This window comes from Lipotes vexillifer, unplaced genomic scaffold (genome assembly GCF_000442215.2).
Source record: "Lipotes vexillifer unplaced genomic scaffold, Lipotes_vexillifer_v1.1 scaffold410, whole genome shotgun sequence".
NCBI lineage: Eukaryota > Metazoa > Chordata > Mammalia > Artiodactyla > Lipotidae > Lipotes > Lipotes vexillifer.
Genome location: NW_006794028.1, coordinates 716,962 through 743,410, shown reverse-complemented (window position 1 = coordinate 743,410; position 26,449 = coordinate 716,962). Strand labels below are relative to the sequence as shown.

At 46.3% G+C, this 26,449-nt stretch overlaps 1 protein-coding gene across 1 annotated transcript in view; it reads right to left on the bottom strand.

The window, feature by feature from the left end:
• DISC1 (DISC1 scaffold protein) overlaps positions 1–26,449 on the bottom strand; it is a 295,725-nt gene that overhangs the window by 200,076 nt on the left and 69,200 nt on the right. Inside the window, exons 6-7 of the mRNA XM_007466997.1 lie at positions 10,069–10,123; positions 5,076–5,178 (exon numbers count right to left, since the gene is read on the bottom strand). Coding sequence (XP_007467059.1) covers positions 5,076–5,178; positions 10,069–10,123 — 158 coding nt within the window. The remainder of the gene's footprint in view (positions 1–5,075; positions 5,179–10,068; positions 10,124–26,449) is intronic.

Here is a 26,449-nt window from a genome sequence, read left to right as displayed (position 1 = left end):
CCGCCGTCACGGGGCGGCCCCCCCTGTTTCAGCAGGCAGGAGACTGTGCAGGCATTTGGAGCTGAAGCCACTTTGCAAGAAGGGATGTAGATGCCACCACAAGCCCTATCGCTGTAGGTACGTGAGCCAGTCACCTCCTGACGAAACCTCCTCCCACTTGGACGCTAATTAAGCACCTATTGCCTCTGCACACGGAGCTCACACACATTCATTATCCAGGTATCAGTGTACTGGTGCGCCATATTAGTCTAATTCACCACCTCATTTAACTCTTACAGCACGCTAAGGTAAGAGTGTGACTGTTATCCTCCTTTCATAGATGAAAAAGCAAGATTTTAAAAGATGAAATAGTTTGCCCAAGGTCACCCAGCCAAGTGCTGATTAAGCTGGGCTTGAACACAGACCTCTCAGATTCCAAAGCCAAAGCTTCTATCTGCTACGCAGTGTGGCCTCTGCTCTCAAGAACCAAGAGATCTGTCAGCCCCGGTCAGCTCCCCATTCTAAGCCACTATGCACAGACATGGGGGGATGACCTTCTCTAGGATGGACTTGACAACAGTACCTACCTGTCCACAGTGATGAAAGATGGGTGTGTGCTTTCAACCAAGCTATTCTCTGCCAAACATCACACGAGTTAAGGCAGAAACAGAGAAGGGAAAGAAAAGAGATGAATAAGATACAGTTTAGTCAAGAGTTGTGTAGGTGAATGAAGACCGGGGAGAAATCTAGGTTCCTTGGAGTTTTTGAAAGCCACAGGAGCGGCAGCAAAGAAGTGGGCTGAGAGTTCCATGGAGAATCCACTGTATATCGTGAAATAAAATCTAGACGATTGATGCGTTTGATGTATTACCGTTGTCTGTGTTCTTATCTCATATGACCTACACTTAAAAAGAAATGATGAGGGCTTCCCTGGTGGCGCAGTGGTTGAGAGTCCGCCTGTCGATGCAGGGGACGCGGGTTCGTGCCCCAGTCTGGGAGGATCCCACATGCCGCGGAGCGGTTGGGCCCGTGAGCCGTGGCCGCTGAGCCTGCGCCGTCCGGAGCCTGTGCTCCGCAACGGGAGAGGCCACAGCAGTGAGAGGCCTGCGTACCACAAAAAAAAAAAAAAAAAAAAAAAAAAAAAAAAAAAAAAAAAAAAAAAGAAATGATGAGCTTTCTAGGTTTTCTTAATGTATATTATACCACATTCAACGGGCTATATATTAATGCCACCATAGCTCTTCTAAGCATCCGTATAAGATTTCATACACTAGCCTTCTTTTCTCCCTTTTGCACTGACAGCATCTTAGTTGAGTCAGTGAGTTCCAGCCCCAGACATTCCCACCTCTATCCCACCGTGTACCCCACTGCAGACCGGGCTTCCTGAAGTCTGGCTTTGATCATGTCCTTGCCTTGCTTGAAAATAAATTATCGCTGCTCCTAGATATGTTTACCCTTAGCCTGCTGTACAGAGCCCTGGACAGCCAGGTCCTAACCAATGATGACTAGTTAATTCCTACCACAGTACTGACCCTACACCGGAGTCAATCTCAACTGCCCTCCCCCCTCCAAACACAGCCATGTTTTTCCACCACATCCAGTCCAGGCATATCTCGCTCCACTCTACGGCATAATTATCATAAAGGAAGGGTTCTTGTCCTGTCCAGTGCTGCACCCTCAGTACCCAGAGCCAGGCCTGGCACTCAGGTGCTTGATGCCATTACCTGTGGCTGAAAACCTGTCCACATCTTTAGTTCACGGGCTCCTACGGGCTCTTAAGTCACTGTGGCACACTGTAAAACATGGCCCCCAAACTCTCTGCACCCCTCCCACTGACAGCTGTCCCCTGTGTCCCTTTCTGTTGAACCAGGGCCCCAGGACTGCTCCAGCAATAAAATAAAATGGCAGCTGTGATGGTTTTAAAATGTGCCCATCAGATTCTTCAATGCTCCTCCCTTGGGGTGGCATCTGTCTCCCCTCCCCTTGAGTGTGGGCTGGACTTAGCAATTCCCTTCTAGTCACTAAAGCAGAGATGACTGTGTGAGTTTGGAAACTAAGGTCCAACAGGCACTGTGTCTTCTGTCCTGTTTCTTTCACTCTCAGATCACTTGCTCTGGGGGAAATCAGTGACCGTGTCATGAGCACCCTAGGGCGTGGCCCACGTGGCAACGAACCAAGACCGTCTGCAGACAGCCAAGTGAATGAGCTTGGAGGCAGATCTTTCACGCCCCATCAAGCCTTCAGATAACTTCAGCCCCACCCCGTATCTGGACAGCAACCTCGTGAGAGATCCTGAGCTAGGATCACCCAGCTAAACTGCTTCTGGATTCCTAACCCTCAGAAACCATGGGATACAATAAATGGTTGTTGTTCAAGCTACAAAGTTTTGGGGTAATTTATCACCTATTAATAGAGACGCGTGCCAGTTTCTGAGTCCAGGCCTTAAGAAATAAGAAACTTCCATGTCTTATCTCTTGGGACACTCACTGTTAGAACCCAGCAGCCATGTTGTGATGAAGCCAAGCTGGCGATAGTGAGGTTACCAACAGACGTGGTAGAACCAACGTGGAAGAACCAACAGACAGATAGACAGACCAACCTGCTAGTCACAGGAGTCCTGGAAGGGAACTTCCAGCCCCAGCTGCCACCCCCTAGCTGACCCTCCCACCCCCTGCCCAAATAGCAGGTTCACGAGCAAAATAAGTGATTGGTGATGTTTTAAGCCACTAAGTCTTGAAGTATTTCATTATGCAGCAATCACTAACAAGGACAGATGTTGGCAACTGAAAGTAGAATGCTGCTGCTGCAAACCCTACAGCCTGAGGCGCTGACTTTGGGACCAGATGGCAGGCCTCAGTGAAGCCTGAAAGGAAAGTAAGAAAAGTATTGCTGGAAGCCAGAGGAAAGGGGACCCCTATAATATAGTGACAGAAAGTCTGGTAACATTATCAGCGAGGCAACACAGAAAACAATTCCTAGTGAAGTTAACCACACGGCCAAAGAGATTTCCAGGCAGGATACAGAAGTGCCCACTGGCTTCTGGTCGCTGCCTGTGATCAAGTGCGAGAAAAGAGAGATGAGTTAAAGCACATACATTTAAACATAAAGGAGCCGGACTTTATATTTTAAATAAAAATAAAGTTTTAAAACAAATCTGTTTCTTATTCCCCGTCTCTGCAGAGAGCAGATGATTCTCAAATGAAGACCTCAGTCCATAGATCAAATCCAGGATGGGAGATCTAGAAACTTTCAGACAGACGAAAGGCCCTCTAAGAACCTAAGGGCGTCCCATTAGATCCTCTCCATTCAATAGGGCTTCTGAGAAACTCAACGGCATTGTCCCAGCATCTACACAGAGAACCCAAAATAGGCCCCACTTGGAGAGGTTTGTGGTTGTGGCTTTTGTCTAGTGGAGTGAGGGTTTGCCATTCTGAAGGTACCAAAACATCGGCACCAGCAGCACCCTAAGGGAGGTACCGTTTCCCTCCTCGGGCCTCACCTGCTGTGGAGCATAGCTCAAAAGGAAACAGAAATCGCATTATGTGTGGAAGTTAATGATGACCAGCCTGCCGCTAGCCCAACCCATGGGGCAGCCCGCTGACTGAAAGTCCTGTTCTCCAAGGGGCTCAAGTGTGACCAGGAAATAGGGAGGTCGGGAGGTGAGTTCCCACCCCAGTTAACTCCCTCATCCGATTAGGCCTCACCAATTTCCCAGCTGATCTCAGAACTACACAGAAAACCCAGGCCCCGTATGCAAGATACCAAGTTAAGAATTTTCCCTGGGATCCTAACAGGAAATTATTCACATTTGAGAGCGGGTTCCCCTTCTGTTCCAATGATGCATCTCCGCCCTTGGGCTTAATACAGACACATCCACCTGTATTCCCGGGAAAGATACATTGATTAAGAAAGGCAAAAACCCTAACTCAGAAGCAAGACTGTGTTCAGTCTTCTTTTTCCCTCTTAGCAAGTGGGGCTGTAATTCCAAGTACATGGCATGTGAAGCTGTTAACAGCCAAGTCCCACGTTCACATGCGCGTGTTCTGCGGGTTGTAAATAACACGCGTGACTGCGCCGGGCACCAAACTGCTCGTTAGCTGCCAACATTAGTTGTTTAATGATCTGAGAAGCAGAAGCTGCCGATTATTGTATTCCTTCTTAAAATGCCATTTAAAACCCATACATGTAATTATTATACCTTTTCATTAAATTTTTATGATTCTTCCGAAGCCGGTGAGCTGTGGATTCATTCAACCTATACAACTCAGAATCCTTGGAGGCTGTCATTACATAACCGGGTTAAGAATCCATCTATCACACCTGGACTCCAGCCTCCAATCTATCACCACTTAGCTGATGGAGTGAACTTCACCAGAGGACACACCCCAGGGCCTCAATCTCCCCCTCTGTTCCTCAGCATTGCAGGATCTCTCCCTCCTACTTGATAGAGCTGATGTGAAAATAAAATAAAATAACCAATGCAGAGGAATGTTCAAAAACACTGTTCAGGTGATGGAGTAAGATCCTATTTTCAGAGGCTTGTGTCTTCAGCCTACCGATTAATGGGAAAAGATATCCCTTAGTAACTACCGGCTTAAGGAAGGAGAATAATCCACTGGGTACCCTCCAAAAATCTATAATCTATGACTAGATTGTTACTCTGAGTACCTCAGTTTATCTCCTCTTATCACTCCTTCCGCAGAGGAAGGGGCTGATCACACCCAGTAACCCTCACTGAGCTTCTCCAGATACCCATAAAGCTGTAGAAACATGGGCTAGAATTGTATGGCATCCAGAGTATCTAGTCTCTAAACTCTTAAAGAAACAGGAACTGCAAGTCCAGACTACGGCACCTACACGAATAACTATTTTATATGATGCGTGCACGTGTATTTTTAAGAGTCTTATTCATCCCTTATAGGGAAAAGCACGCTGCCCGTCTATCCCGTGGGTTGTAGTGGAACTCCCCAGAAAGGCTTTGAGCTGTTGAGCATGACATCAGTTACAGGCAGAATGTTAATCCAAGACAAGATACGGATGTGGCGGTTGTCATCACTCACTCCAACTGCCTCCGTGGTCCCTCTGTCCCCAGGTACCTGAGACGGCAAGCACTTTGGCTTCAAGCAACGCCGGCAGTTGGGTTTCAATATCGTTAACTTTCTTCCTCAGGGCACTGCAGAGTCTTTCGCTCGTACACACCTAGAGGGAGAGAGACATGAGTCATCATGCATTTATGTAAAAGTCAGAGGGCAACAGAGCGCCAGACAGATTCCTGGGTTTATAAGTAATAAAGGGGGTGATGAAGAGTAACTGGGGACCTCCCTGGTGGCGCAGTGGTTAAGAATCCGCCTGCCAATGCACGGGACACGGGTTCGAGCCCTGGTCCGGGAAGATCCCACGTGCCGCGGAGCAACTAAGCCCACAAGCCACAACTACTGAGCCCACATGCCACGAACTACTGAAGCCCGTGCGCCTAGAGCCCGTGCTCCACAACAAGAGAAGCCACCGCAATGAGAAGCCCGCGCACCGCAACGAAGAGTAGCCCCCCGCCCGCCGCAACTAGCGAAAGCCCGCGCGCAGCAACGAAGACCGAACACAGCCATAAATAAATAAATAAATTTATATTTTTTAAAAAAAGGGTAACTGCAGGAGAGTTCTTAAAAAGCAAGCAATGCATAAAGGAAGGAAGGAAGGATGGAAGAAGGGAAGGGAGAGAGGAAGGGCTAAATAAAGCAGGCACCGGCGTATTTCCAGCATAGATCCTACAGCTCTCACACACCTGAACACAAAACTGAGATACACTCACACAACAGAGCACAACCACAAACTAGAATAACTCAAGCCCTCTGCCTGCTCCCTCCCAGGGCCTCTGCATTCTTACTCCTTCCTTCTGAGTGGCTCAGCTTGTCCCTGGTGAGTCAGTTCACTCACAGCCCTCAGGGCTCTGCCCTGGGAAGAAAGGCCTTGCCGGTTACCCACAAAATAACAGCAAGCCCTCGGCCCTCCCTCCCCTTCCACCTGTCCCCTGCTGGATGTTTATCCATAGCGCTCTCTCCAGCTGACACACTGTCTTTCTTCCCTTGTTTTTTTTATTGCCTTTCTGGGTAGGATACGTGCTATGGGAGCAGGGATTTTGATCTGTGTCTAGCACGTAGTAGGCAGGAAATAATGGTACACAGATGTTATTACAATCAAGGGCAGAGCGTTCCTAGTCCACGTTGTCTGATAATACTCGAGGGCGATACTTGTTGGGATGTCAGATTTGCAAAAAGCGACAAGTAGATCTCAAGGAGGTTTGCAGGTTTTATCATTTCACTTCCTACATGTTTCTTGTTTTTAAAAAAAAAAAAATCTTAAATCTCAGTTTCTTTTTCCAGATGTCCTAGGTCATTCTGCATTTGTTCGAAGCTAAACTATCACAATTTTATTTCTTTTATTTAAAGCAGAAACCTCATATTCAATTGCTATCTATACTGAGGTTAATGAGCTACCTAAAAAAATCTCCAGTGCAACAAAAGCACAGAGCACAGTTGAATAACAATGAACACATATGTGGAGACATTTTGGGGGGAGCCCACAAAGGATGTTACCTAGAAGCATCCCTCTTTTCTTGCTAACAACCTTAAATTCCATTCCGACACTAAAATTAACCCAGTTGGGTTCACAGAGCCCAGAGAAAATGTAAAATGTAATCTCCCCAGAAGTTTCCAAATCTTGCTAGATACCATCAACTTGAAATGCTTTGTGTACCTCAGACTGAAATGGAGATTGTTTCTAGAGTCAACGCAGACCTCGCCCATCCCGCCTAACATGTGACACCATTTCCCCCACGGCCTTCAACATGTTCTTTTACACTAAGCGGCTGTAATTTCCCACATCTCTTTATAAAACTTACTTTCTGGGTGAAGGAGACGGCGTGGAGGCCTCTACCCCAAAGCTCGTACCAGGAGAGCTGAGCAACCATCATCCAAAGCCATTCATCTGGAGACCCCCTCTCAACAGTCCTGAGGTTTGTCAGGGTGTGTCAGGACCGGGAGTTTAAGGAAGGTGCTCCGGACACCCGCCCCGGCACCAAGTCTCACGGGCTCAAGGCCAGGGACGGGCACGACCCCTCCCATTGGTCTAAGCCTGTCACCAGAAGTCCCAGGACATTTCTGTCAACTCCGTAACACCAGCCACAATTGTTGTGCCTCATCCAAGTACACCCAGTATTTCTGGTTTTAGCTCGCAGTCTCTCTTAATCATAACTGGGTCCGTTTCTCTTTTGTTGAGCAATCTGTCACTATTAATATGAAACCACCTCTAAATCTTATTAAATTGCAACGTACATTCTTTCAGGCACTGCTGGATGTAATCTAATATCTACCAACCTCCGGATACCCCATTTATTTCCAATGCTTTCTTCCATCTCATTTATCCCCTAATTACCTTTGGTTTGGGGAACCCGTAAGAGTTGAAAAAATGTAATGAGTGGAAGGCAGGTGCCAGCTCTCTTTGAGGAAGGATTTGAAAGAATATCAGATTACTGTGCCTAATTCACTGAAGAAAGAAAACTGGGCCAAACTGCCACTTTTACCTTAAGCTCACCAGTCCAGAGGGGAGAGAAAGTTGTTGTGTATGACTGGGCAGTTTTGTTCTAATTCTCTGTAGACTAACATATGTCCCCCCCATACACACACACATTCATGTATGTGCATGTGTACACACCCACCTATATACACACACACGCACACGCACGTGTGCCCCAGAAAATCTGCATCTCCTTTTTAATTCCAAATTAAATTGGACCCTGAGGAACTCATTATCAAATGGAGCTTTTAAGTTTACACTTAAAAATCTTAGGCATGCATTCCTTAATTTTATGGAAAAGCAAGGGAATTGTAAGTTTTTGTAAATGTATTAGAGAAAGGATGCAAACAGAACAAACCACTTCTGGCATTTGAGCCACAGTAGCTGGAGATGATCAACAAATCCCAAGGTCGTGTGCATATGTCTACGTGTGTGTATACATAATATAAAATGTCACAGAAAGCACACACAGATAAACACCATCTGTGTTACATATTATGCACCCTCACTGCTGGGATAGAGACTCATTTGTGTTACACACACAGTAGGGTCTGATGCTCAATAAACCCAAACCCAAGAGTCCTTCCACATATGAATACTACACAGAAATCAGGACACACCTGATAAACGGCACAATTTACAGTAGGAAATTCAGGAAGATACCTCCACCACCACCCCCATCCAGGAAGCTTTGGTCTCGCCTCACCTCCCCACTGGCTCCACCTGGAGGTCACAGTGGCAGATAGGGCATGAATGCCAGTGGGCAACATCACCGTCACTTATAAGGCAGAAATTCGGGTCTGCTCTCCAGCATCCCCTCCTGCCTCGTATAATAAAACTGGTGGGGCTTCCCTGGTGGCGCAGTGGTTAAGAATCCACCTGCCAACGCAGGGGACACGGGTTCGAGCCCTGGTCTGGGAAGATCCCACGTGCCGCGGAGCAACTAAGCCCCCGTGCCACAACTACTGAGCCTGTGCTCTAGAGCCCACAAGCCACAACTACCGAGCCCATGTGCCACAACTACTGAAGCCCACGCGCCTGGAGCCCGTGCTCCGCAACAAGAGAAGGCACCGCAATGAGAAGCCCACGCACCACAACGAAGAGTAGCCCCCGCTCGCTGCAACTCGAGAAAGCCCGCGCGCAGCAACGAAGACCCAACGCAGCCTAAAATAAAATAAGAAAAGTTTAAACAAAACTGGTGAACCAAGCCAGTCGTCCTTGACCTGCAGCTGGGCAGGGGGCGAGGTCTCAGCCGCGCTCAGCCTGGGAGCCTGAGATAAAGCCCTTTCCCGAGTTCTGCCTGCGGATTCAGGTCCCCGCACGGCCTTGAGTCTCGTCCTGCCCTTCCTCTCTGGGTAAGTACCCCTGGGCGGTTCTCTGGTTCTCCAGGAAGGCAGGGCGGGCTTCAAGCATTCCGCGGTTCCAGGGCCCAACGCCGTCCAACTAACCGGCAAGACAGTCCTCACAGGAAGCTCTCCTTCCATGCAGGGCAGAACTGCCCATCAAACTGCTGCTGTGTGATTTTCAGCAAAATTATTTAATGTGTTTTTTCAGAAACGAATTAGACACAAACACTGGGCAAAGGACCAGAGCCGCTGTGGACATTTTTGCCAACAACACATCCCCCATCTCGGCTCAGCTAGGGTTTCCAAGACCCCAGAAGGTCTTCCTGCTCTGTTCCCCGGGGAACCGAGAACAAGCAAAGCTTCCTTCCAGGGCAGCACACTCTTGTCTGCTTTGCTCTCCGCTCAGAAACCTGTTCTTTTCACATTTCAACCATCTTATAACCGCCCTGGTTCCCAAACCTAACATAAATCATTAATGATTAAGACCTAGCTCTCAGCCTCACCTCTACTAATAAGTCACAGGGTAATTGATCCCACTTCACAGTTTGGCAATAAGTCGGTGGGGTCTAAGTATCTCTGCAAGGAAGGGTTTTGTTTTGCAAACTGTGGTTTTCCTAACTAACCAGACACAGACGACTTAAGTGAATTGACCACGCGCTCCCAGGGAATAACGAAGCAGGCCTCTATCACTACACAAACCAAGGTCTGAAATGGAGTACAGATAGCAGATAAAATAGGCAAAATGATCCTGAAGTCAATTTAACTTTGAAAAACAAAAGATAATCATCTACTATACCACTTCCTGTCTGTCTGTGAGAAAACTGAACCCTGCCCTTCCCAAAGGAAATGTAATTCACTTCTCAGTTCACTCCCATCCTGGAAGCCTTTCAAGCAAAGCATTCGACTGCACAGCAGCAATCATCTTCCTTCCCCAACACTGCAGCTCCTTCTGAAGCAAAGGCCAAAGCAGTCAGCCCCTAGGGACCACAGTCAGGCCCTCCACCATGGGAGAAGCCCTCCACCCTGGCTCTTTTGGCTGGCTCATCGCTTGGCCTGTAGAATGGCTTTGCCAAGTCTGTATTTTGTCCAGAGTGCAGGTGTTCTGTGACATGAGATTAAGTCAAAAGGAAACTTCAGAGACTTCTTTAGAAAGTGGGCATGGAAAGGTACTTACCTTAGCAGTGATCTCCTTAAGTGACAAGTTGAGGGATTTTATCCTTTCCTGGAGGCTAGAAGAATTAGAAAGAGGACATTGGTCTTCGTGGTAACAGTTCAGTCCCACCACATGTAGGAACACTGAGAAACAGTGAACCTTGCATCAGCCTAATGGCTAAAGAAGCAAAGTAGCAAAGACAATGCCAAACTGGTTCCATTTGACTATAATTAATAGGTTACTAAGAAGCAGGTTTTCCCCTCCCTAATTATTATCTACTTAGGCTGGTATTAAAATCTGTTTTCGTTTCTATAGTGCACTTCTACTGACAGAATGAACAACCCAGATGTGCTCCTGGCAGCAAAGGATTAAATTACATTCCTACAACTACCTTCCAAGAAGGATGGTCTACGCAGGGTACCGTTTCACAGGCAGGTAATCCAGTATTATCTATTTGGGTTTACTGTGCAATTCACCCAATATGTTCCCTGCTTCTTTTTTCTCCTTAGTGCTATGCATCTTAACATATTTATTTACTCATGTAATTTCTCTCTTCCCCCTTTGGAATAAAAGCTCCACAACTGCAGCAACTGCCCACATCCCCTTGTGTCCGCTCCTGTATCCTCAGTGCTTAAAATAATTCCTGGAGCTTACAGATGGGCACTCAGTCAATACCTGCAGAATGAACGAATGAACAAATGAATGAATGAAACTAACACTCAGACTTTAATCCCAGCGTTGTTATCTAAAGGAAAAGTATACGCAATCATCTATAATATAAGCTAGATGGAGAAGTTACGATAAGGGGAATAGAAACCCAATACTAGAATCAAACTGCTACATTAGAACTGTCACAGGCGGCATATAGTCCCCAAGTGAGCAATAGGATAATAACTGGTGTAGCCATTTAGAAAACTAGGGGATTGACGGCAAAGCTCCCTGGAAGAGGTGGAAAGTGAACTGGGCATCAAAGGTAAAGGAGGGAGAGTGAAATTTCAGGAAGATGAACCCAACTGGCCAGTGGTTCACAAGGGTGAACTGTGAGAGATAAAGGTAAAAAGGGGAGTGATGGGGGCAGGGACGGGAACAGGAGGTCTACCTGCATCTGTGATTGTTTGTTTATTTATTTATTTAGGAAAATAAGTGGGGAAAATGCTAGTATTTGTTTAATCTCCATGGTAGGTAAATGAGTATCTGTCATATTCTTCAAAGTGTCTGGGATATTTACAACTCAAATAATTTTTCAAGGAATATAAATAACTATCCATAGTCAGTACTGAATGCCAGGCTAAGGAGTTCTGAGCTTTAGCCCACAGCCAATGGGAAGTCATAGCATTTCTGAGCAGGAGAGCAACAGGAAAGAAACGGGGGTTTGTTCTGGAAAAGTAATGGCATTTTGATCAGCGAGATGCTGTACACTTGAAACGAACACACTGTAAATCAACTATACTTCAATTTTAAAAGTAACTTAATTTAAAATATAATAAGGATAGTATCTTATAAATGGGCTTTCCCAGGCACACACACAGACTGGCTCACGTGTCAATAATTAAGACAAAATTAACGGCAATGTTGTTCCGAGCAACAATGTGAGAAGGGATTCAGAGGGAGAAACACTGAGTGCGACAAACCAGGCAGGCACCTTCAGCAAAATTTGTGAGGTCTAAGGGCTGCACAGAGTTTCAGAAGTCAGGAAGGAAAGGAAAAGCAGTGAGGGCATCTGATCTAGAGCTCTGCACTCATTCATTCCCTCACAAATGCATTAACTCTCCCTTATCTATAGGGCACCTTGTAAGTTAGAAACTTGGAGTGTGAAGACAAGGTTCTTGCCCTCAACTCCTCAATGCTGCTAGATGGGAGCCCCCCTTCAAACAAAAAGTTACAGGTACTAGAAGGGAAGTGGTCACTTAGTTAACCTGTGAGCTGCAAAAGGGGATGGTCAGGTTTTCTGGGGTCTTGGTGGGTGTCAGGAAAAGCTCCTATGCAGAGGTTGCAAAGTATCAGAGCTAGGTTGCCAATTTTACTGATTGCTGTCGATTTCTTCAACTCTAAGAACTGGTTTTGAATGTCATCACCTCCACCAATCTGTGATTTCTGAGCACAAGCAAGCTCATTTCATTTGCAGATGCCCTGAAACTGGTGCAGGTACATTCTAAGCAAAGTCATCCCCACTTTAGACCTACATTCAGCAGAGGAGGGTGTCCCAGGGAAGCTGAGGTCAGCCCAGATGACAAACCGCAGGCCATGTGGCAGCAGATTTTTCTGAATCCAGGAGTCGCAGTATGATGAAAATCAGTGTGATCAATGGGAACAGTGGGATCCCGCCTGGAGAATTCTAGACACTGGCTGCATGGAGATTGGGTCTTTTGAAGGGAGGTAGGTCTGAAGGGCAGGCTAACGTCTAGAGCGGGAAGCTGACCAAGACGCTGGAACTGCTGGGGAGAGATGGATACGCGAGGATACGCGAGGATACGCGAGATAGGCCCCTATTGATTCTGGTAGCAGCACCACTCTGTGCTGGTGTTGTCAGGTCTCCAAACTTGGGCAGAAATGCACAGCCTTTGCCAGGCTCGTGGGAGTTCATTCAACTAATACCTCCTCAATAAACGGTTTTCCACAAAATTGATCCTATATTTAACAGTATCTTTTTTTTAATGTGGAATCTAAAAAAGACAGATACAAATGAACTTATTTACAAACCAGCAACAGACTCACAGACTTAGAAAACAAACTTATGGTTACCAAAGGGAAAGCCGGGGGAGAGATAAATTAGCAATTTGGGATTAACACATAAACACGACTATATATAAAATAGATAAACAGCAAGAACCTACTGTATAGCACAGGGAACTCTACTCAGTATCTTGTAATAACCTATATGGAAAAAGAGTCTGAAACAGAATGTACTGATATATATGTATAACTGAATCACTTTGCTGTGCACCTGAAACTAACACAACACTGTAAGTCAGCTATACTTCAATAAAAAATCAATTAATTTAAAATAATAAGAATAATAGCATCTTATAAACAGGCTTTCCCAGCCTCACACATACAGACACGTAGAGAAGATGGTCATTTACGAGCCAAAGAGAGACGCCTGGAGCCGACCCTTTCCTCACGACCTCGGAAGGAACCAACGCTGCCGACACTTTGATCTTGGACTTCCAGCCTCCAGGACTGTGTTTAAGCTCCACAGTCTGTGGTACTTTGTCATGGCAGCCCTAGCAAACTAATACATGTGGGATTTTCCATTTTTAATAGTACGGTTAATCACATGTATTATTAAGATTCTACACACTGGTGCTCCAGGGTCCAAAGAAAAAAAGTATACACTGTGTGGCAGCCACCGGACGACAGGAGACAAGATGGCTCTTCTGTTTGCTTCAGGCTAATAGATGGTTTCATTTTCAACCCACCCAAGTGGGAGACTGAGAGCCCCTCCAACCACAGAGTGTAAATATTCTTGTCTTGTAGTATGGGCGCTAAAGACTACACAGGTGGCTACAGGCAAGTTGTATGTGAGAATGTCTTTGAGTTTTTAAAAAATGGTTATGGGGCCACTGGGTTAGTAGAGAAGCTCACAAATGCCTTAGTTTCAGGTTAGGTGTGCAAAGGGGCTCCCATAAATCCTGCAATATCACGAGAAAAACGCTCGCATGGATGTCAAAAATGTCAACAATAAAACATTCCATATGGGGAGGGACAGACTGCTTTCCGGCAATCATTAGAAGGCGAGTGGAACTGAAGTCAGTCATAGTAACTCATCTAAACAGTACAAGCCAAGACTTGGCCAAGGGCCAGAACGAGACATTTATAGGGAAGCATATCAGCCAGACAATTTGGGTTCAATGACTCAGGGTAAGAAACAGTTCTGAGGAAGAAAGGTCCAACCAGAGGAGCACCTGTGCTGCCACCACGCTGGCCCAAGCCATGGACACCCTCCTCTGAAATGCCGCGGTGGCCTCTGAACTGGTCCCCTGCTTTTGCCCTCACCCCCCTACAGTTTATTTTTCAGCCTGTAGCCAGAGCGAGACTTCTCAAGCACCGCAGTGCAAATCCCTTCTCTAATGCACCCAGGTAAAGCCACATCCAACGAGGACCAACAGGGCCCATCTCCCATCACCTCCCTGACCTCGTCTCCTACGACAACCTCCTTTGCTCGCTCTGCCCGGCCACAGAGGCCTCCTGACGTGCCTCGCATCCACCTTGGCTGGCGCAGACCCCTCTGCCTGGATGCTCGACCACCCCCCACCTAGACACACACCAGGCCAACTCCCTCCTACCTTCCAGTCCTTACTCTACTCTAACGCCTCACGGAGCCCAGGCTGACTACTTAAGTGCATCTAAATCCCATCTCCTAGAAGTCCTGCCCGCTTTGACTTATCTGTTTTGGATGGTTTCTTTTCATAGACTGTGTACGGGTTGAATTGTGTTAAAGTCCTATGTTAAAGTCCTAACCCCCCATATCTCAGAATGTCACCTTACTTGGAAACAGGGTCACTGCAAATGTAACTAGTTAAGATGAGTTGCTAGGGTGGGTCCCGCGCCCATATGACTGGCGGAGAATCTGGATTCAGACGCACACGTGGAGGAAAGACAGTGTGAAAGGACACAGGGAGAAGACGGTCATCTACAAGCCCAGGAGAGACTTGGGACAGATCCTTCACTCAAAGCCCTCGCCCACCGTCACCTTGATCTTGGACATCTAACCACAATAAACATCTGTGTTAAAGCCACCCATATGCAGTACTTTGTTATGGCAGCGCTAACAAATTAATACAGACTGGCAAGGGAAGGGAGACACGTGGAGAGCCAGAGGCTGGAAGTAAGGTCCATGGCTGTGCAGAGGGCACCCGGAGGTCTCAGCCTGGAGCCCGCCTCCAGCCAATGCTAAGTGCACCCTCACTGCTGATAAACTGCCGAGACCAGAGGGTCACTCTACAAAATTCAGAATGACTGTGCTTAGAGCAACTTGCTAATGTTCCTCAAAAGCCAACAGCTGCATTGGGCAACTATTTGGTTACAGAATCCCATGTCCTAGTCTAAGAGTGACTAACTCTTTACTCCCTGTTTCTCCAGATGCCGTCACTTAAGGAAGCATAACTCAAAGGCTTATAAGAAACTTGAATCCGTACTCTCTCACAGTAATACTTTCAACACCTCTCATAGATCCAGGCAACAGAGGCCTCTGCCTGATCTCCTTAATCCTGGAGTGAAGCATCCCCAGGGTCAAAGGTACATACCCACCCAGAGCTGCTCCAGGCAGCCGAGACCAGAAGTGCCTTCCCAAAGAGCTGCGAGCCTGCTTCCTGCCAGGGCCTCTTCTCAAGGCCTTGCTCCCAAGGGTGGACCACACTGCAGTGGTCAAGCACTGGCTACCTGGAAGGTGTGGATAGTTCTTGGACACGCAGGCCAGGGGTCCCGTCACGGTGCAGGACAGACCCCACGATGGGAAGACAAGTCAGGAGTTCCACTGCTCTGGGCCGCGATGTCAGGGGGCCTGGAGGACTCCTCTGTGTTCACGTCCTCGAGAAACCGCCCGCGTGCTCTTCCCCCATTTGTTATGCTTGTTCCCACCCCCGGGAAGCCAGCCACCACCGCCCTCAGCACCAGCCTCGGCCATCAGCATTAAACCCACAGCCAGGATGCCAACCACACATGCACCCCAAAGACAAGCCTTTGGAGGACGAACTCTATTGCTACTCTTGTACAACCTCTGATTCAAAAGAATAGTAATGGCACACAGAGAATTCCACTATCACCCCGCTCACTTTCTACAGAACCTCCTCACCTGCAAAGCAAGGAAGTTGGAGCAGGTGATTTCTGAGAACGTCCCAGTCCCACCATCCAGTATTCCTTTACTGTTCTACCATTCAAGATTCTTCTGCTAATGTTATGTTATTTGTAGACATCTGGAGAATCTAAAAAACACACAGGTCATGTAAAGTGCCAGACAACATTAGTGACAGAGGCAGAAATACAGGCCACTTTTACTGTCATTTTTACTAAGCAAGACACGATTGTTTCAGACCTCAGAACAGAATTGTGCAGAAAGTCTGCTGTCTGCTGGCCGTTGCCCGTCCGTCTTCCTGCCTGTGCATACCTGGCCGTGTGCTCAAGTCCCATTTTAGCAAAAAGCTACAGGAGGAGGAATGCCAGTTTCATTCCCAGTCTCCTCCCTGTCCCCTGTCCTCGTCCCCAGTTCCATCCCCTGTGCCTTGTTTACTAAAAATAAGTTTAAGAATAAGAGATTGTTACTGAAGCAAACTAGAAATGACATAAAGGGCAAAATGACAGCTGCCCTGGCATACGCGCTACTTGGGTCGAAAATTAAAATACATACACATATACAGATATCCTTGACATTAACAACGTTGCCAATTATTACTCAGGCCTCTAACCTTCTGTCAGGGGCAAGTGGTTAAGAAAATGACAGCAAAAACGGCTCTAGGATTTTATCTGCTTGGCTTTTTCCTTCCTTCGACCCTTCTCTCCTCTCAGCTGATAACGTCACATGTCACCAGTGGGGCATAGATGGGGCACAGACAACAAAAAGGCTAAGAACTCCTCCAAGCTTCAGATGATCTCATAAAGGCACGATGGGACACATGTAGTCATCAGAGGCAAGCCGTTCTCTGTGGCTGTAAATGCTACCAAGCTGGCTGTCTGAGACATTTACTCTTGGGAAAGGCTGCATGCAGTGGAGAGAGATTTGTACCAAGGGCTGGCACCCCTGTGGACCGTCTTTGTCACCTTGGGTACAGCACGGAATCTCTGTGCAGTTCAGTAGCGGGGACGGGAGCCACACACAGGACAGACCGATTCATGCTCGTCAAACAGCTAGCTCGTGTTTTGGGGACCTTGGGCGGAATGAAGTATAGAAACACTTTTCAATAAATCATTTCTACAAATAGCCAAACCTATATTAGACTAATAAATATTTCTGAGTAATCTGACAAAAATCAGCCCATGAATTTTTAACTAATATATTGGCTGTTTTCCTCTCTGGCCCAAGCTGGGGAGATTAAATGAAAGAACCAGGGCAAAATTGGCCAGAGTAATACTTGCACTTTTAGCCTTTTGATTCTCCCTCTGAATCTGGATCGCATTAGTGACTCATATCCTTACAGAACATTTCTCCGAATTTCAGGGATCCTGGGTCTCAACTTTAACGAGGATACTTTACTCCGCTGCTTTTGAGTCTCTGTGGTAAAGTCCAAATTCTCCAACTGACTCAGCAAACCGACACTGAGATGTCACATGTGATTAGGTCATAAGCTCTTTTTAATAAAATACATCTATGTAGCTCACATAAGCACTCCTAGAAGGGATAGCTGGGAGAGATAGATTAAATGCAAGGATTTCCAATTTCTTAAAAAAGACTTCCTGGGGTCGTGTGACGTGAAGATACAGCAGAGGAAAGAGCCCGAATACTGAATTTGCAGAATCTCCCAAATTAGCTGAGCGGAATAAAATAGTGCATACAGGCATGCATGCGCGCGCGCGCGCACACACACGCGCGCGCGCACACACACACACACACACACACACACCCACACACACACACACACACACACACACACACCTCTTGTCACACACACACACACACACACACACACACACACACACACACACACACACACACACACACACACACCCTGGTCCCAGGCCATCTCTTGTCAATTCCCATCTCCACTGAGAAACTCTGCCCAACTTTACAGAGTCACAGCTTGCATCTAAGTCCAGTTCCATCAAGAATCACAGCTTTATTCTGAGCTGATGAATCTGGTATTTGGTTTTATCCAAATATTCCAAGTGTTAATTCAACCAGCTCTTTCTCACCTCCTCTCAAACAATTTTATTCCAAACTGAAACTATAATGCATAGGCCAAAACCGTTTTGACTTACAGACATTTGTCTGAAATAGCTTTTAGCTGTCCAATAAATAAAAATAACAGGAGACAAAAATAGAGAACAGCCTTATGTTTAGATCATAACTACTCTCCTTTCTACTCCTTCCTCCCAAGTTGTTTAAAGATAACTTTTTATACACAATCAGAAAATAAAACACTGGCCTCTTATTTTCTGAAGACTGGTAACCAAGATGGCACCAGATTTTCAACTACTGTCATAACCCAAATGTATTTAAACATTCAAAAAGATTTCAATTCTTGGGCCTCTAGAGCTTTTCTCCACACAACTCCTGTTGAGTTCAATCCTTCAAACACTACAATTTGATCCAGGGGGAATACGATCCTGCCTCTGGGTTTATTCTGTTAAGGGATCCAAAGGCAACATCAGATTTCCATTTCAACCACTGTCCCCCTAATTCTGACTACTTAATAACTAATATCCCATCTTTCCAAGGGTTTTTTAAAGAAATGCTTGCATTTCCATTCAATCCTAATTTTTTTAAAATATATGTTGTTCCTTCTACATTTCTAAACATGTATACTTTCCCTAATTCTGAAGTTTACCCCAAAGGTTTTACTTTCTGCTTTGTGTCCATGGTGATTTTCTGAGTCATCTTTAATTACCTGCTAAGGACAAGCATATTCACATAAAGCTGCAGACACAGTTTAAACCTTACGTTTCTCTCAGGCTCTTTCGAAATCCGCTTACAGAGCAAAACATCAGTCGGATTCCTGAAACTGGGCAATACTTAAATTTCATTTCCTATTTTAGTTTCAGTGGGTAAGTTAAAAGATTTACACATTTTGTTGGATAAAGTCTGCAAAAATAGACGGCTGATGAATAAACAGCAAGAAAAAAAATCCAGTTGACTAAACAAGTAACTGAATAAGGAATCAAACACCAATATCAGTACCGCTCAAAGAGGAAGCTGAGGAAATTTGCCCAAAAGGATGTACAAAGTAGTTATGATAGTGGCGGCCAGGATGAGCACAGTAACAAAAACGACCCTCACATAAGAGCTACAGGGGCCCCCTGCACGGAGCTAAAGGAAACCTAGAGGTTTTGGTTTGGGTCCTCCCCAGCAGCACAGGGCAGATCAATCAGCCCTTTAGCAGCTTGGGAAAGATGTGCTAATGACTGACTGAAGTCCAGCCAGTAATGAGCGGGCGTTCCCAACCCGAGGGTATTCACTATAGTCCCTGGGAAAGGGTCTCTCTGAGTAAAACTGAATTACTTCTGCTGGAAGAGCTTAAACTCTTCAGCTCAAGGTCTGAAAAGCAGTTTAGTTTGGTGTATTCCTTTAACATCTGAAAAGTTAAAGCAGGGACTAAAAACATATGACCTGCAGACAGGAAAACACTCTTGGGATATGTCAGGAATAAGAAAGTTTGGTGAAAGGGAATAGAGGATTGCAGAAGACACCCAAACTACACAGAAATTAAGCGCAGGACAGTTCTCAAGTTGACAATAATGAAAAATAAAAATTGAAATTGACCAGAAGAAAAGCTCTTAAAAGAGGCCGCATGCATTCACATAGGCCAAGAGCTAACCCAGAATCACAGCACTAGGAGAACCAGCTACAGTCATTTCAATCTTTGAAAATCCATGAGGCTCCAGTTGAAAATAATTTATCAGATACCTAAGATATAAAAGAGGAGTGGGGCTTCCCTGGTGGCGCAGTGGTTGAGAGTCCGCCTGCCGATGGAGGGGACGCGGGTTCGTGCCCCGGTCTGGGAAGATCCCACATGCCGCGGAACGGCTGGGCCCGTGAGCCGTGGCCGCTGAGCCTGCGCGTCCGGAGCCTGTGCTCCGCAACGGGAGAGGCCACAACAGTGAGAGTCCCGCGTACCGCAAAGAAAAAAAAAAAAAAAAGAGGAGTGAATGAGTCTACATATTACAAGCTTCCCAAATGAACTACCTAAATAATAATAATAATAAATGTTGTAAATCCCTTGAAGAAAATAAAGCACAGGGAATTCGTAAAATATTAAAATGCAATATTTAAAAATATATAGCCATTTTTCACCCTCCTTTGGTCTATGTTCGTTTTAAATCTTAATAAATTTACTCCAGCACAAAATAAGGTTTTTTTTTTAAATCTGTAACTAAGATGAGACTCCCGCTTTGAATTCCTCAAACACACCCAACAAAAAGCAAAAGTCAGGTTTCTCAGGGTGAGTGGCATCTGGACCCACCCAGAAAGGTGGTAGTTTCAAGTCTCTTCCTTCTTTTCCAACCCTTTCCATCTTTTCCAAGTTGTGCCTTGATTAATATTTCCCATTGCCTGTGACAATGACTTTGCAAAGAAAATGGGAGGACACAATGGTGAGTTCCCTATTCTGAACAGCGGCCACAGGGCGATTTCAGCTCCATCCGTGTCTAGCGCCTGCTCGTCATAAGCACTGGAAAAGAAAGAACCTGAGCACCGCAGCCGGGATGGTCATGGGCTGCCCAGGGAAAGTTGCAGGGGAACTTACTTGGGGGCTAGGAGGAACAGAATTACTGTTTTTTTAAAGCAGTTTATTTTAACCTATTTCGCAAAATCTGAAAGTGCAAAGTGTTCTATTGATAAATGCAGAAGGGACCTCCAGCATCACCTAGTTCACACCTTCATTTATAAGCAAGACTTCCTGTTCCTCTGGCACTGGCTGGTCCTCTCCTCTGGCAGTTCCTCTTCTGCTCTCCTGTCTTTGGAACTGCTACCCACCTCTCTGACCCAAGCCAGTTGCCTGGTGGTCTCCCGGGGTTGCCCGTGTTTAGAGACCCGTTTGCTCCGATCCTTTTCAGGGGCCACCAGGTGATCCGTGGGGCATACAGAGAACTCACTGGCCCGGAATGGCAGTGTTCTCTTTTGCTTGGACCCATGACCCATGCTCTGCCCAGCTGCACACCTTTCCATTGCCTTTCCATTGCTTGCATGGGCACTTGGCTCCAAGCCCCGCTCTCTCCCAAGCCATCCGTGTTAACCTTTTCCCCTCCTGCCCCATTTCCAAAAGTGGTCAAAGACATCAGGACACTACTGCTGTGTAAATTTGGACCCTTGGCAGCCTCCTCCACAAAATATACTGCAAAAGGATACAAAATTAATGCACAGTAATCTCTTGCATTCCTATACACTAATGATGAAAAATCGGAAAGAGAAATTAAGGAAACACTCCCATTTACTACTGCAACAAAAAGAATAAAATACCTAGGAATAAACCTACCTAAGGAAACAAAAGACCTGTTTGCAGAAAACTATAAGATACTGATGAAAGAAATTAAAGATGATACAAACAGATGGAGAGATATACCATGCTCTTGGATTGGAAGAATCAACATTGTGAAAATGACTGTACTACCCAAAGCAATTTACAGATCCAATGTAATCCCTATCAAACTACCACTGGCATTTTTCACAGACCTAGAACAAAAAATTGCACAATTTGTATGGAAACACAAAAGACCCCAAATAGCCAATGCAACCTTGAGACAGAAAAACAGAGCTGGAGGAATCAGGCTCCCTGACTTCAGACTATGCTACAAAGCTACAGTAATCAAGACAGTATGGTACCGGCACAAAAACAGAAACACAGATCAACGGAACAGGACAGAACACCCAGAGATAAACCCATGCACATATGGTCACCTCATCTTTGATAAAGGAGGCAAGAATATACAATGGAGAAAAGACAGCCTCTTCAATAAGTAGTGCTGGGAAAACTGGACAGCTACATGTAAAAGAATGAAATTAGAACCCTCCCTAACACCATACACAAAAATAGACTCAAAATGGATTAAAGACCTAAAGGTAAGGCCAGACACCATAAAACTCTTAAGAGGAAAACATAGGCAGAACACTCTATGACATAAGTCACAGCAAGATCCTTTTGACCCACCTCCTAGAGAAATGGAAATATAAACAAATGGGACCTAATGAAACTTAAAAGCTTTTGCATAGCAAAGGAAACCATAAACAGAACGAAAAGACAACCCTCAGAATGGGAGAAAATATTTGCAAACGAAGCAACTGACAAAGGATTAATCTCCAAAATATATAAGCAGCTCATGCAGCTCAATATCAAATAAACAAACAACCCAATCCAAAACGGGCGGAAGACCTAAATAGACATTTCTCCAGAGAAGATATACAGATTGCCAACAAACATATGAAAGGATGCTCAACATCACTAATCATTAGAGAAATGCATATCAAAACTCCAATTAGGTATCACCTCACACCAGTCAGAATGGCCATCATCAAAAAACCTACAAAGAATAAATGCCGGAGAGGGTGTGGAGAAAAGGGAACCCTCTGCACTGTTGGTGGGAATGTAAATTGATAGTCACTATGGAGAACAGTATGGAGGTTGCTTAAAAAACTAAAAATAGAACTACCACATGACCCAGCAATCCCACTACTGGGCATATGCCCTGAGGAAACCGTAATTCAAAGAGTCATGTACCACAATGTTCACTGCAGCACTATTTACAATAGCCAGGATATGGAAGCAACCTAAATGCCCATCGACAGATGAATGGATAAAGAAGATGTGGCACATATATACAATGGAATATTACTCAGCCATAAAAATAAACGAAATTGAGTTATTTGTAGTGAGGTGGATGGACTTAGAATCTGTCACACAGAGTGAAGTAAGTCAGAGAAAGAGTAACAAGTACTGTATGCTAACACATATATATGGAATCTAAAAAAAAAAATGGTTCTGAAGAAACTAGGGGCAGGACAGGAATAAAGACACAGACATAGAGAATGGAGTTGAGGACACAGGGAGGGGGAAAGGTAAGCTGGCACTAAGTGAGAGAGTGGCATGGACGTATATACACTACCAAATGTAAAATAGATAGCTAGTGGGAAGCAGCCACATAGCACAGGGAGATCAGCTCAGTGCTTTGTGACCACCTAGAGGGGTGGGATAGGGAGGGTGGAAGGGAGGGAGACGCAAGAGGGAAGAGATATGGGAACATATGTATATGTATAACTGATTCACTTTGTTATAAAGCAGAAACTAACACACCATTGTAAAGCAATTATACTCCAATAAAGACGTTAAATATATATATATTGCAAAAACCAATATATTGCCCAATATACCTTACAGGGTTGTAAGCAAAAATGAGCATTTTGTAAACGATGGTGACATTTAAATTAATGTATTATTATTACCAATCAAAATAAGAAAGATGACATGATAAATACGAGAGCTGTCCCGAACACTGAGGATGCCGTCTAATCAAGGAAGCCTTCCTGCAAGAAACGTCAGTCTCACGCTCCTTATATACTCCAAACTCACTGCATTGACTCTCTGGGCAAAGATCTGTCTGCCTCGGGAATTCCTGGGAGAAGCAAGGTATCCGCTTTGAAAATAAAGGGAAGTCAGAATCTCATCGAGCACTTTTAGCAGCACGAAGCAGTCCTCCTCCTCCAGATGAGCCCTCACGCTCTCGGCCTCATCGAGCCACTGTTCTTGACAAACCAACCAGGTGAAGGTCAAAGGCAGAGAAGGAAGAAAAGCAAAGACCAGAAGGAGAGACTGAAGAACAGAGTCACAGCAAGTGGAGAAGCAGCCTGGAGACTGCGGGCATTTCTTTGGAAGTCTCTAAATTGCCCCAGTTTGGCACCATCCCCCGGGCGCATCACTGGGACACACACAGCTGTCCCCCTGCACACACCCACCGAGAATCTGCCTCGCTCCTCCCGGGTCCCGGAGTGTGTTTTCCGATTCAGGCCTTTGCTGTTTCACTGTCTTTTCACTCTAACAAGATACGTATCTGAGGGGAAAGTGGGATGATTGATTTTTTTTTCCAGTCAATTGTGAACTGCTGAATTTCATTATTTTAAATCTCACTTGAAAAGAGCCGTGACATCAGCCTGGCTGCTCATCGTGGGCTGAGGGCAGGTGTCATGGGGAGGCCGGAGCACCTCCAAGAGTCGGCCAGCCTCACCGGGGGGCCCTGAGCGGCTAAGCAACAGGGACCAGGGAGCAGGCCCTGCTCTCCACCACCACCCTTCCCCAGCTCAGATGCACCCACCGAGGTCCGGCCAGCCTGGCCGTAAGCAGGGCTTCAGTTCGTTTTGCAGTTTGTGCCAAAGGCTTGTAAAAAGATGTGACATGTTTCTTCCAAATGTACAACGAGAGACAATCCATCCATGAGCTGCCACAACACATTTCAGGCAAAGCATGAAAAATTCCAGGAGCTGAGGAATGAACTCAACCACAGACTAATACAAACCAGCCAAGCGTCTCTGAAGAATGTTGGAACGTATTGTCCGCAGCCCTCACTCAGCTCTGCCGTTGCTACCCTGTGTATTCCTACCTGGCTTTACGGTCAGCCAGGGTCACAGCTGGCCCTGTCCCCACTGATGTTCAAGGCACTCAGACCAACAAGAGGGGCAGAGCTGATGGCCCTCGAGGCAGATGAGCTGCAAATCACGACCCTCCTCCACTTACAGAAATAAACAGATGGACACTCACACCCCGAATGCAGGCACGCCGTCCAGGAAAACTGCAGAAACCGTCACCTCCTTCCTCCCTGTGTCCCCATCCTTCCCCTCCCCTACCCCACACCCCAATCCCACTACAGAGAGGGGGAAGGATGGGTTTCCGTAGGGGAGGATCAGGTTCACTAGAGATACCCATCATTCTAGACCTCTCCCATCAGAGCAAGACTTGCAGGAGGAAACAAGGAGTTTGTTCTAAAGCTGAGGGATTGGAATCCCAGGGATGAAGGCAAGTCCAACTAACGTACAACATAAATCTTTTGAGTGGCTTCTGTCTTTCACATGTCCCTGCCCTGTAAGCTTCCATACTGCAGAATTGCTGATACCCAGGTACTTAAGAAAGTTCTCCTCTTATTCATTGGAAGACAACCATTCTCTCTGGCTCTATCAAAAGGCAGCTCTGATGTCTGGGAAGGCAGCTCTTTCATTCCACCCTGCTAAGACATTTGATCCAAAACACAGATGCCAGAAAATTCAACCTGCTGCTTTGATTTCTATTAAAATGTCCAAATAAAAAGCCGTTGGGTCTCCAGTCCCCAGCAGGTGCCCTTCTACTCGCAGTCCTTCTTGAACAGCAGCGGCCCAAGGATTCCCCACAAGCTACAGTCCGAAAGGAAGGTGCCCACACAAGCAGTCTCCACCAGTGAGTCACTCACCAACGCCAAGTGCCCTTAGCAAGCTCCTTCTCAAGCGCAAAGTGTGGCCTATCCAGGGAAAGCAACATAGCCTCCCTGTTGAACTTGAACACTGTGGAATCCGTCAGAATCAGCTCCTCCCCAGACACACCATGAGTTTCTAGCAGGCCTCTCTTCATAAGACCAAGATTTTCCTATTTCACAATTTGTCTGGAGCTCTTCATCTGGCCTGAGAAGAAACTACAGTTGACCCTTGAACCACATAGGTCTGAACTGCAAGAATCCACTTATACGCAGATATTTTTCAATGGTGAATACAACACGGTCAGTGGTTGGTTGCTCCGGTATGCAAAGGAAGCACGGATCCAGAGCGCCAGCTTTGAATTACACAGGGATTAATCCCCACATTATTCAGGGGTCCACTGTACCCTCACAACAAACAAAGACAGCTACTGATGCAGATAAGATGCGTTCTTCTAGCTGGGGCACCTATGGGATATCGTTCTAAAAGAAAACCAATGCCTCATAGCAAAAACTATAATACAGTTAGTTAAGATACTAGGCCAAGCAATCTCTGATCTGTTGGCCAATAAAACCACATCGGCTGCTTTCAAATGCTCCATTTCTAGGAGTGAGTACCACAGCCTGTCAGCTTGGCAAAAGCGTGCCTTCCTTCTTATGGAAAGCACACATAACAATGATGGGTTTTCCATTTGATATCTATGGGAGGGAACAGCACGATGCCTCCCTCCTCCAGGTGGAAGAGAGGAAGCTGACCAGACAAAACCTGCACCTGGGAGGTGCCCCCTGCACCACCAAGTAAATAAAGGAGATGCCAAGGGTCAGCTCCTGCAGGGTCCCCCAGATGACGAGGATGCCTCAGGGTGGTCCCTCTCCAGCAACATGAAACCCCACTCAGTGCTGGCGGTGCTCACAGCGAGGGTCCTCAGCACAGGTGGGAGGTCACACTATGAACAAGCCATTGAATTGCACGTGTTGCTCTTTGTTTGCAATCACTCTGGGACTTTCCCCCCCACCCTTGCCATGCAACCGTTAGTCCTTCTATTCCTAAGACTCCCTCCTACACTGAGCCCTCGTGGGTTCAGGTCACTGAGATGCCCATGTGTTCCTGCAGGCAGATCAGCACAAAAAGTGAGAGCCTGGGGCTTCCCTGGTGGCGCAGTGGTTGAGAGTCCACCTGCCGATGAAGGGGACACGGGTTCGTGCCCCAGTCCGGGAGGATCCCACATGCCGCGGAGCGGCTGGGCCCGTGAGCCATGGCCGCTGAGCCTGCGCGTCTGGAGCCTGTGCTCCGCAGCAGGAGAGGCCACAGCAGTGAGAGGCCCGC